This window comes from Nannospalax galili, unplaced genomic scaffold (genome assembly GCF_000622305.1).
Source record: "Nannospalax galili isolate Female #2095 unplaced genomic scaffold, S.galili_v1.0 scaffold86, whole genome shotgun sequence".
Lineage (NCBI taxonomy): Eukaryota > Metazoa > Chordata > Mammalia > Rodentia > Spalacidae > Nannospalax > Nannospalax galili.
The window spans coordinates 371,935-384,297 of NW_008354174.1; the positions used below are offsets into that span (position 1 = coordinate 371,935).

The following is a 12,363-nucleotide window of genomic DNA, read 5'->3' on the forward strand; positions in this document are numbered from 1 at the left end:
TGTTCATATGAGAGTCCATTGGAATTTCTTGACAAGAGCTTCCAAAAGCGTCCCTCTATTGGGTTCCTCTTCATTTTTCTTTTATCTGCAAAGGCTAGACTCAACAGTGATGGATTCAGGATTTGCTTTCAGGCATTTTGATAGCTGTTGGAGTGTAACAGCTACAACCAATCGGTGCCAGTTCCCTCTCAAAGGCTTCTAGATAGGGGGAGAAAACAAATTTATCCATCATTTTAGAACAATAGCAGGTTGTCTCCCTTAGCTACAGGTGGGCACTACAGTATTGCAGACCAAGATTTGAAGTCTTACATCTGAACAGAACTTTCTGATTAGAAACAAAATCATCAAGGAGAGATAATTGTCTAAATAACTTTTTATATGGACTTAAGCCTAATGTCTGAGAAGTGTAATCCCTTGGACTCTTAAAGAAATACTGAGTTATCTCTAGGGGGTTCTCCTTGTAGAACTCTTCTACAGGACTGGTAGAGTTTGGTGGGGACATAGTGTTTTGGCTTTCTATTTTATTATTCTTCCATTGTGATTTTGGCATGTGAAGTTCTTTTATTTGTGATTCTGATAGAAGAATTAAGGTGAAGTATGCTTGTGTTTGTATTATTGATGTGCCTTGGTCCTTTTCTTATTGTTTATGTAAAGCTGGTTGGTCCAGGTTTCAGGCTCTCTCAGGTTTTATTTTGGAGGGAGCTGATGGCTTCAGATCAGCTACTCAGGAGCACCCACAAAGGCCCAAGTCAGGTTCCAGTCAGGTACACTCAGGTTTCCTTCTAAAGTTTGAACCCCTACTAGCGTGAACTCTCAGCAAAATTTGGGAAGTTCCCTAATGGGGGACCAATTTTGGAACTCTCAGTTGGTCTGCTGAGTTCTCAGCCCCCATGCCAGAGGGAGGCTGGAAACAGGCACTCTCTGGTGGTTCGCTGAAATCATAGCTACTACAAAGATGGAGGTTGGAACCCACCCTCTCAGGCTGTCTGCTAAGTTCTCAGCCTTATCCTACCAAAGCCAGGTCTGCCCCAGGGTCTTGGGAGGGGCATAATGCAATCCCAGTTAGGGGATTGAGTACAGGCAATTAGGGGAAGCTCACCTCCATGTGGAGGCAGGATCCAGGCACTCTCAGGCAGTCCCCTGAGTTCTCAGCCCCTATGCCAGAGGGAGACCAGAAACAGGCACTCTCTGGCGGTCTGCTTAGATCACAGCCACTACACAGATGAAGGAGGTCGAACCTACCCTCTCTGTAGAATTTTTTTTTACTGTCTTTAGAATTACTCATTTTCTCTTCGGTTATGTCTAGTATGCTTAATCTTCCCTTTGAGTTACAAATATGTTTTTGTTTCTAGAAGGTTTATTTAGTTTATCTAGTCTGCTCCTAGTTATAGTCTTTTATTAATTTTTTTATGTGTGTGTCATACATGTTTGTGTGTGTGTGTGTGTGTGTGTGTGTAAGCCAGAGGTTGACATCAAGTGTCTTCTTCAGTCACTTCCCACGGAGTCCCTCACTGAATCTGGAGTTTGCCAATTCAGCTAGACTGGCTGGCTAGCAAGCCCAGGGACCCTGCCTCTGCCTCCCAGCACTAGAATTATAGGCACATGCCACCATACCTGACTGTTACGTAGGTTGGGAACCAAACTTAAGTCCTCATACTTGGACAAGCATTTTACCAACAGAGCCATTCCCCAGTTTCTTTCTTAATTCTTTTTTATTATTTAATATATTATTATATGCCACAGCATGTGTATGGAGGTCAGAGGACATCTTTAGGGAGCCGGTCCCCGCCCCCCTACGTTCCAGGGATCAAACTCTGTTCTTTAGGCCTGCATGGTAAGCATTTTTACCCACGGAGCCACCTTGCCAGTCCTCTCTAATTTTTTAGCTATAAAAAGAATTGCTGTTTTATGTCTTGTTTCCATTAGTTCTGGTATCTGAAGACCGAACCTGTTTCTGCAGTGACTTAGCTCTTTGGGTTCACTTGTTCATGTATTTTAGTGTCTTTGACTGAGAGTTGATAATGTTCCTTGAAAGTTAAGGGTGTGTGGATGCTTTGGGACCTGCATTACATTTGATACCTTCTCAGAGATCACTTGGTACTATACCAGTCTGGAACCCTTTGCTTTGTATTCTCTTTTTTAAGTTTTTGTTGTTGTTGTTTCGAGCCACACTAATGACATAAATTACAAATCAGAGTAAGGACTGACTTGATTTATGACTGGGGATTTTCAGGGAACTTTTTGTTTCTATTTAGCACCATGAATGAAATGTGGAAATATTTCTTGATGTTTTTGTTTTCCCTTTACATGGCAGTTTTTCTCTTACCCTCCTTTGTACCATGGGCATATAGCCTTTGTAATCTTAGCATTGCCTGGTGTCTTTATACTAGATTTCTTGCTGTGAGTAAGCCGTGAACTTGATCCCCTTGTCCATCACATGCTACATAGATCATCTAATGTGATAGTAAAGATTCTCAGGGTTTGGCAAATAATATTTTGTCCTCATATTGTGGTATGTTTGAGGTATTTACATATTCTTTTTAACATCTTTTTTTAGTGTGAAGAATCATTTAGGGTATCATTTGTTGCACTGCCAAAAGTAGAAATTTGCTTCGAACATCTTTCACTCTTTACTATATAGACTTTTTAAAAAATGTACACGTATTTTTTCCATAAGGAGAACGTTTGCTGTAAGCCTACCCCATTTTATAAAAGCTGATTTACATAAAATTGAAAATTTAAGATTTCACAGTGACAGTCATTCAGGTAATCCTGGCAGAAGCATCTCTCACTTTTTACAGTTCACTTGTGGACCAAGTATGTTCAGTTCAGCTCAGTTCGGGCCAAGGCTTACAACTTTATTTCCAGTACCCTACATGAACAGGAGTCATCTTAGCATTCAAAATGGTTGTGCCTTCCAGATTTGAACGTATAGCCTGTAAGACGTACTATTTCTCAAGCAGTTTTTTTTTTAACTCTTCTTCCTATTTCTTCACAGACATTTGGAACAAAACAGGAGCTGTTAAATTGATTAGATGGTCTCCTGACAATAGTGTTGTAATAGTAACTTGGGAATATGGAGGCCTTTCTTTATGGAGTGTGTTTGGAGCCCAGCTGATTTGTACACTTGGAGGAGATTTTGCGTGAGTCAATAAAGATAAACTTTAGTTAAAATATCCCCGTTGTTTTTCTGATAGAATGTATATTCAGAAATTTGGGTCATAAAACTACCTTTTTTCCCTCTTATTTCACTCTCTAAAATTTTGTGTAGATAGCAATGAAAACAATGGCATTTATGATAACATTTCACACATGTAAATCTTAGCATTTTGCCCATATTCCCTCACCCTTTCACCAACTAGTCCAACTCTGCCTTCATGCCATGTCGTATGTGTTTGTATTTAAATCTGTACCACACATGAAGACAAAGCATGCAACATTTTGTCTCTCTTTCTCTCTAACCCTGTTACCCAGTCTTGTTCTTCCATTTTCCCCTCCTTTCAAGACCACTCCTGCCCCCTTTTTCATGTCCTATGTACAGGTCTGCATATGTCAGAAAATGTGTTGTCGGCCTGAGTTTAATTTAGTCCACTTAATGTGATTTCTGGTTCCATCCATTCTTATTTTACTCATGCCAAAGCAATTTGTAAAGTACAGATTTAATTTGTTAGGAATATATTGATTCTTCAAACATCCACCCTTGTAAAACTGACAGTTGATTCAATATAATTGTATTTATTGATCCCAAACATGGGAGTGGGGAGGTTCTTTTTTGAGCCCCTTTTGTATATGTGACCTCATGCTAAGATTTAATACACATTGCCAGGTGTAATGGCACACACTTTTAATTCCAGTACTCAGTAAGTAGAGGCAGGGGAATCTTTGTGAGTTCAAGGCCAGTCAGGGCTGCATAGTGAGACCTGGTCTCAAAAAATAAATTAAATAAATAAATAAATAAATAAATAAATAAATAAATAAATAAATAAATAAATAAATAAATAAAATTAAGGCATAATTAGACAATGGCTCTGCCTTCAGATAGCTTACCATTCTGTTAGATAAGCTATTTACATACATAACTGATAGGGATTAGAAAGTTTTATTAGTAAGCCCATGGGGTCAGTGTAGGTAGACACAGCGGGTTTATTTCTGCTCTTTTATACTCCTCTAAGCCTCAGTCCTGATGAAATGAGCTCATCTTTTCTCAAACTGTGTGGTGCTGTCAAGAAGTTAGCAGTACCATGCAAAATATGGTTTTGAGTGATACATTTTGGTGTATTACCTAGCAGTATTTCTAATTTAAAGGAGGAAAGTCAGTTTTTTTTTTAAAGCTAATGTTCAATATTACGTGTATTACATATAACAGAAGACTATCACATTAAGTCTCTATTTTGTTTCAGTTACAGGTCTGATGGCACCAAAAAAGATCCCCTTAAAATCAACTCTATGGTAAGTACTTTCTGTAAAAAATTGGCATGGTATAAAAAACTCAGAAAGTTTTTCCTTTGTTCCTCTCATTGATCTAATAAAAATCATAAAGCATTTTTGTCTTAGATTTTTTTTCTTATATAGGTCATGCTTTGGTGAAGTTTTTTTTTTTTTTTGGTTTTGGTTTGTTTTTGGTATATTTTAAGACAGGGTCTTGAAGCTAACTTCTATCTCTATCTGTGTAGCTCAGGCTAGCCTTGAACCAACGGTCCTCTTGCCTTAGCCTCTAGAGTGCTGGGATTATAGGTATATACCATACCTGGATTTTAACCCATCTTTACATAGGAACATTTTCTTTTTTTCTTTTAAAAATATTTATTATTTTTATTTTTATGTGTATGAGTGTATTGTTTGCATGTATGTGGGTGCACCTGTGTCATACAGTGCCCACAGAGGTCAGAAGAGGGCATCAGATCCCCTGGAAATGGAATTACAGCCGGTTTTATCCACCATGTAGGTGCTAGGAATGGAACCTGGGTCTTCTGCAAGAGCAGTTAGTGCTCTTAACTGCTGAGCCATCTCTCCAACCTGGAACATTTTCTATAGTCTCTCTGGGTACTATACTTGTAAAAGCAGTGACGCTGAGACTTATCACTACCCTTCCCTTTTGTTCTATAGGGAAAGGCATTTTCCCCAAAAATTAAAACTTGAAGGTTGCCTCTTACCATCATGGACACCTTTTGATGTCCCTCTCCACTTCATGTTTTAAAATAAGTTTTCAGGGACTGGGGGCATGGCTCAAGTTGGTAAAGTGCTTGCTGTACAAGCATGAGAACTTTGTTAGAAATTAGGTGAGGTGGTACATGCTTGTAGTCCCAGTGCTGGGGTGGTGGAGACAGGCGGATACCTGTGGCCACCAGCCCAGCCTAATCATTGAGCCCTAGGTCCCAGTGAGAAACTCTGTCTCAAAAAATAAGGTAGACACCTTCTGGCTTCCACACATACATGCATGTATACCTGTTCATACAAACATACCTACATGTACCACATATAGACACAAAATATGTAAGTTTTCAATCAAATAGCATTTCTGTAACTATTAGCCAGTGCTTTCGAATGGCATACAGCAACCATTATTACCAGATTCACTAGGTTGGTATTTCAACCACAAACTAAGGATCTGAAATTTTAGTTAGCTTTTTCATGTTTATTGTGGGGAAAAAATAAAAACAGCTATTTTAGGGGCATTGGAGAGATGGCTTATTGGGTAAGCATATTCATTGCACAAACATGAGGGCATGAGTAAAAGGCTTAGTGTAGCCACATGAACGCCTGTAACCCAGCAATGGGGGTAGTGGAGGAAGTGGAGACAGGAGTAGGTTTGGGGCTTGCTGTCTGCCAACCTCCCTCCAGGTTCAGTGAGAGACTGTCTCACAGTAATAGAGGAGAGTGATGGAACAGGACACCCAACATCCTTCCCCAGCCTCCATGTATGCACACATGCTCATACATACATTGGCAGGGCAGCGGGGGCGGGGGGAGCGCAACCAATTATACTTTTGAAAATTTACAGTAGTTTATGAATCCCACTCCATTGCCGTTTTCTTGACTCACAGATTGGGAATTACTAACTTCAAATATGCTGTGATGGAATCTAGTTACAGAATATTAAATTTTATTTGGAGAAGTTTATTTGAATCTTTTTGCTTTATACCAAAAGAAACATCTTGAGAAACCAAGTAGCTTGGCTAAGACAGTGTAACAAAAGTCAGGCTGTAAGGAAAACTCTAGTGTAGAAGCTTCCTGTCCTTTGCTCTTTGTTGTATACAGAACTGCTTCTTTGCTGAGCTTCTAGTAGGTAATCAGGGTCGTCTTCTAAAGGAATTCTTTGTATTCGAGAAGCAGGTAAATTAAATTGAGAGGTAACAGAGGTATTTCTTAGAATTGGAATCCTGAAATTGAAGTTGAGAACATTGTTTAGCGTTTTACCATTCTAGGTAGAGGACAGTAAGTGATTTCCTCTGAAGATAGCTAAGATGTAGTTGATGGCTAAGAATCACTGGGTGTGATTTTTTAAAAAATTGTTACTATTGTCTGTGTGCATGATATGTATGTATCAACACAGGTATGGGGTTAGGTCTCCTTTACATGGGCTCCAGGATCAAACTCAGGTTACCAGACTTACATAGTTCACACTTGAACCACTGAGCCATCTCACTGGCCCCGAATATGATCCTTGTCTGTACTTTTTGTCATGGTTTCCCTAATTTTCAGAAGATGATAATTTGGTCATTGGTTGTTTCATATATAGACTGATAATGACTGGAGTTAGGAAAGGATAAAAAGAACTTTTTGTTGCTTTGACTTTTTATCTCCTCCTTCCTTCAAGAGCTGGGGTGCAGAAGGCTATCACCTGTGGGTGATCAGTGGATTTGGTTCTCAACACACTGAAATCGAGGCTGACCTCAGGAGTATAGTTAAACAGCCCAGCATTTTGCTGTTTCAGTTTATCAAGAGTGTACTCACTGTAAATCCTTGTATGGTAAGTAATTTGAACTCTAATATCTGTAGTGCCTTTTTTTTTTTTTTTTTTTTTTTTTTTTTTTTTGTCTTTTTGAAGCAGGGTTTACCTATAGCCCCAGCTGTCCTGGAACTCACAATGTAGACCAGGCTGGCCTTGAACTCACAGAGATCTGCCTGCCTCTGCCTCCCAAGTGCTGGAACTACAGGCATGCACCACCACGCCCGACTTGTAATGCCTTTTATATCAAAATTTCAGATCCTTTTCCATGATCCATAGATTTGAATACATTCCAAAATTGTTAGGTATACCTTCTTTCTGTTTTTTCTGTGATTATTGTATTTCTATTAAATTTATTTCAAAATCTTATTTCTGAACATGTTTTGGGCTTTTTTGTTAAAACTTAAAGCAGTTTGAAGCAAAGCAATATCTATGTGTAGGATAACTTGAATAATTTAGTCTTTATCTGAATAGTATTTGCCAAAGTCTGTTCCATCAGATGCTACTTAGGAGAAATATTTAGTAGTAGTTTTACAGGATTTTAAAAATTCTAGGGGGCTGGGGATATGGTTCAGTCAGTAAAGTGCTTGCTGCACAAGCATGGGGACCTGAATTTGATTCCCAGCAACCCATGTAAAAGCCAGGCGTGGCAATGTGTGCTGTAATCCCAGCTCTGGGAAAGTAAAGGCAAGAGGATTCCTAGGACTTGCCGGCCAGCCAGTCTGGCTGAATCAGCAAGCTCCAGGTTCAGTGAGGGACCCAGTTTCAAAAACTAAGGTGGAACCAGGCTTGGTAGTACATGCTTTTAATCCCAGTACTTGGGAGGCAGAGACAGGTGGGTTTCTATGAGTTTAAGGCTAACCTAGTCTACATAGTGAGTTCTAGGCCAACCATGACTACATAATGAGATCCTGTCTGAAAAATAAAGTGGAGAGTGACTGAGGCAGATACTCAACATCAGCCTCTGGCCTCTTCACACATACACATGTGCACACTCACACACAGAGCAAAAGTTCTGAAAGCTGGATGTGGCATACACTTGTAATCCCAGAATTTGAGGGGCTGAGGCAAGAGGATTATAAGGCACAAAACAAAACTTCTGTTTTCATGTGTGAAGTGAAGGCTTTAAAATGAAGAGTGCAGTAGGACTCCAGAACCTCAGTGCTCGTGTGCAGCTCAGCGGTCTAGTTAATATGAAAAGCAGTGTTCCTCATACTCACTCAACTATCAGTTAAGGAACACCCTGAAAAAAAATGTCAGGAACCTGCCTTGGGAAACATTGTCCTAAATTACAATATAAAACTCCATGTTTAGCAGTCTGAAGTAATATACATTAAAATGATTGTATACCTTAATATATTACAGTTATATTTTAGGAGTACAGATCTTAGTATCTATTGCCAATAGCTTTTAAAAGATATTTGATATAACAAGTTAGTTAAAATCTACAACACATTGAAAAATAATGTGAAAATGGCCTGGATTGCAAAGCCTTATACGCTAGTTAAAAATTAAGGATCCAGAACTTGGAGAGCTGGCTCAGGGGTTGAGAGCACTGGCTGCTCTTGCAAAGGATCTGGGTTTGATTCCCAGGACCCTCAGGGTGACTAACAGCTGTCTGTGATGTAACACCAATTCCAGGGGAGCTGATGCCCTCTTCTGACTTCCACAGGCACTTACGTCAGGGTGCACTAATGAACATGCAGGCAAAACACTCATACACATAAAATATAATAATAATTAAAAATGAAGTATATTCTCCCATTCCAAATAATTTTAAAGCACCCTTGAGGGGCTAGACCTACTGATTAAAAATCAGGGTGTAATTTCTAAAAGTAGGAGCTATTTTATTTGTCTAAATATCTTTAGAAACCTACGCAGTCACCAGTAAACACTGTGTGGTTACATTCAGTTTTTCATATGTAAAACATTTCACAGTATTGCACTCTAGGGGTGATAGTGAAATGTACTGTTATAACATTTGTAAACCTGGGCTTGTTGACATAACACACTATAGCAAAACCTTAATTTATACCAGAATCACCGAAAATACTGTCTCTTCTCTCTAAGTATAATAGTGCTGAAGTCATTGTGTTGTTTTTCTCAGCTGGAGAAAAATCGGTATTGATATATGCTACACCTTGAATAATAAATCAGCCTGCTCCTTAATAGCTCCTACTAATGCTACATTATTTTTGCTTGCTTTGCCCCCTTGCCCTTCTTTCTCTGTCTAGAGTAACCAGGAACAGGTGTTGCTTCAGGGAGAGGATCGCTTATACTTAAACTGTGGAGAAGCCTCACAAACTCAGAATCTGAAGAGTTCCTCAGCATGCTCTGAGCATCCTCGGAGTCGGGAAAAGAGCCCATTTGCAGACGGAGGTCTAGAGACTCAGGGGTTAAGCACTTTACTTGGACATCGGCATTGGCATGTAGTACAGGTAAGTGTTCACTTACTGATTCCTAGCAGCTCAGTCATTCGTAAGATACCACTTTAAATAGATTTTTAAATATTTTAATTGCTATGCCTCAATGCTTTTTTGTTTTATTGGCCTTGTCTTTTCATATGCTGTAGAGTATCTCCACACTATTAGTAGTGACAACAGCTAGAAGTTTATTTTTTTCCCCTCAGTGAAGATAATTTTATTTTACTTTGAGCCTCTGTTTTGCTTACTCTAGCTCTGTGGATTTGCATAGCTCAAAGTGCAGTTATTGCATGGAAAGTGGCAATTTTGAGTAGTGCCCTGTGCAGCTGACTTTCTAGTTCTGATGGGACCACATTCAGGTTAATTACTTGGCAGTAGACCCTAATTGAAAAACTATGAACTCTCAAAAAGCTTTTGTTGCTAATAATTTTATTATTTAATATTCTAAATCATGATTCATACCATTTTTAAATTAGCAGGTTCTTTTAGCAGTTCTGGTAGATTGATATGGAAAATTAGTTCTGAATTTTGATACCAATTAAGGTTATTTTGGTACAGTGAATAAATTGAAGTTTCTCAGAAGAAACTTGTATACATAATTTAAAAGTCCTAAGTATTTTTCTTCTGATACCAAAAGTTTAATTTCTTTTAGTCAGTTTTGGTTTTTTTCTTTTTTTTTCTGTTCTTTTTTCTTTGGATATAGACTCTTGCTGAGTAACTGGCCTAGAATTCATGATTCTTTAGCCTCAGCCTCCAGAGTGCTGGGACTGTACTTTACACTTCCTCACTGGCTTCTTCCAGTCAGTCTCTATTTCCATAATTCTTTGCCCTCTCTCTATTCTTGGATCTTACTAGCTTACTTGAGCTCTCCTGTTATTTTCAGTTGATTTTGACTGGAAGATAAGGAGAGATTAAAAAAAAAAGGTCATTCTATGAAAAGTTAAAGGAGCAATAGCTCCTACATTGACTTGTACTATACACTAAAATGTATTTAATGTATATTATAAACCCATGGAATCAGTATAAATACCATTTTATAATTAGTAGCAATTTTTAAATAAAACTGCATCAGCTGCTTTCTTGACTAAAGTTTCCACTGCTCCCTTCTCTTCTATAGCCATTTCTCTGCTATTTTCATTTCCCCATACTTTGAACTATTCATTCTGACCTAGCATCAATGCCAGTTCTGCCTAGCCAGGTCTGTGTTACCAGAGAGCCAAGTAGAGCAGAGGATCAAAGAAGGTAGGTCTGGAACTCAAAAATCCATCAGGCAATAATAAAATTGAATTTCCTTCCAGCTCAAAAATCCAGTGATTCTTAGCTGTCTGTGAAGCATTCTGCAAAAGAAGTGTATAGTACTGATTTTAGGACATTAGGTGTTAGCAAGTTTCTGTGTCATTCCGTTCATTGCATAGCTAAATATACCAGAAGATGAGCTCTCATCAGTGCGAGTTTACTGGGGTCTTTCATTTTCTTTAAAAGTAATTCTCCCAAAAGTTGTGCTCCCAAAACTATTCATTTATAATAGATTCATAGAATTTTTAGAGCTGGAAGGACCTCAGAGATCATATAACCCAACTAGATTCTATACAGTAGGAAACAAGCTCAGGAAGTTATAAGACTTGCCCAATATCACACAGAAGAGCACTGGCCTACCTAGCCTTACATGATCTACATTAAAATAACAAATCCACTGGGTGTAGTGGCGCACGCCTTTAATCCCAGCACTTGGGAGGCAGAGGCAGGTGGATCTCTGTGAGTTCAAGGCCAGCCTGGTCTACATAGCGAGTTCCAGGTCAGCTGGGGCTACAGGGAGACCCTGTCTCAAAAAGACCAAAAAAAAAAGAAAACAAACAAAATAATCCAGTGTGGTTTAAAACCTGGTTACTGAATGTTGAATCATAAATTTATTCCTGACTTTAGAATTTGCGTATGTGACCATGTCTGACATTGAGTTGCCCTGCACTCTGCTTGTTAGCATGGGAACCTTGGAGATTGAATGCAGAATGGCAGGGTCTTTCTAGGGTACTTCTTAGTGTCTGGTAATACAAAAGCTTTGCCTTCTAAGCTTTTTAGCTAGTCATGATGACTCCCAGAAGAAACATGGGTACCTGGATTCATTCCCCTTTCAACATAGCCTCTTTTCTAGGAACAGACTGCGTCATCAGAGTTGATCTGTTTAATGATTTATATTTTGTGTGTATACTCTATAATTGTAAAGTTCATCTAATGAGAATTCTGTGCTTTCTGCTCATCATCTGGAATATTGCAGGTTTTGTTTAAGACATCTGTCTTATACCCTTACCTTCCAGATTAGAAGATTCTGTGTTCATAATATGTTTTAGCTGTTTTACTACTTGTCAGAAGCAAAGGTGGTAGCTAACAACAGTGCCCTTTTCAATTTTTTTTTTTACATGTAGTTTTCTTAGGAATTTAGAAAGTACTTGAATACAATGTGAAGTTAATAAATAAAAGGCTTCTAGTTTGTGTCTCTGTTCCATTTATTCAGGTGTTCAATATTTTGTATAGTGTAAATACTGATTTCCTTTTTTTTTTTTTTTGGCTTTAAAACCCCACTCAAATTTTATTTAAAACAATAAGGAATACATTTGAAAAAAGTAACACATTATTACTGTAGTAACAAAAATAAAGAAAAATATTTAACATAGCAATGATATACACATACCTTATGCTACCTTACCTTACCTTGGGCGGAAATGTTATTTGACAGCACTGATTTTAATACTTCAGTTTGTACCAGCCTATAGCTTTAATTTAGTTATGAAAACATATAAGAAATATATGGAGCTTTTATTATTTAGAAAATGTGACTTATTTTTTAAATTTTTACAAAAACTTTATTGAGAATTTTATGAGAATTTCATACATGCATATAAGGTATTTTGATCAAATCCATGCCCATTCCCTCCTCTCTAACATTCCCTCCCTCTGAAGAGGTAACCCTAAAATCTTTTAAGGATTAGATACAAG

General features: G+C 38.2%; 1 protein-coding gene across 2 annotated transcripts in view; it reads left to right on the plus strand.

Moving 5' to 3' along the window:
• Positions 1 to 12,363, plus strand: part of Ric1 (RIC1 homolog, RAB6A GEF complex partner 1) — a 103,130-nt gene that overhangs the window by 61,949 nt on the left and 28,818 nt on the right. For both annotated transcript variants that reach the window (XM_008851190.3, XM_017802740.2), the window contains exons 9-12: positions 2,999 to 3,143; positions 4,401 to 4,449; positions 6,818 to 6,970; positions 9,184 to 9,387. In XM_008851190.3, coding sequence (XP_008849412.1) covers positions 2,999 to 3,143; positions 4,401 to 4,449; positions 6,818 to 6,970; positions 9,184 to 9,387 — 551 coding nt within the window. The remainder of the gene's footprint in view (positions 1 to 2,998; positions 3,144 to 4,400; positions 4,450 to 6,817; positions 6,971 to 9,183; positions 9,388 to 12,363) is intronic.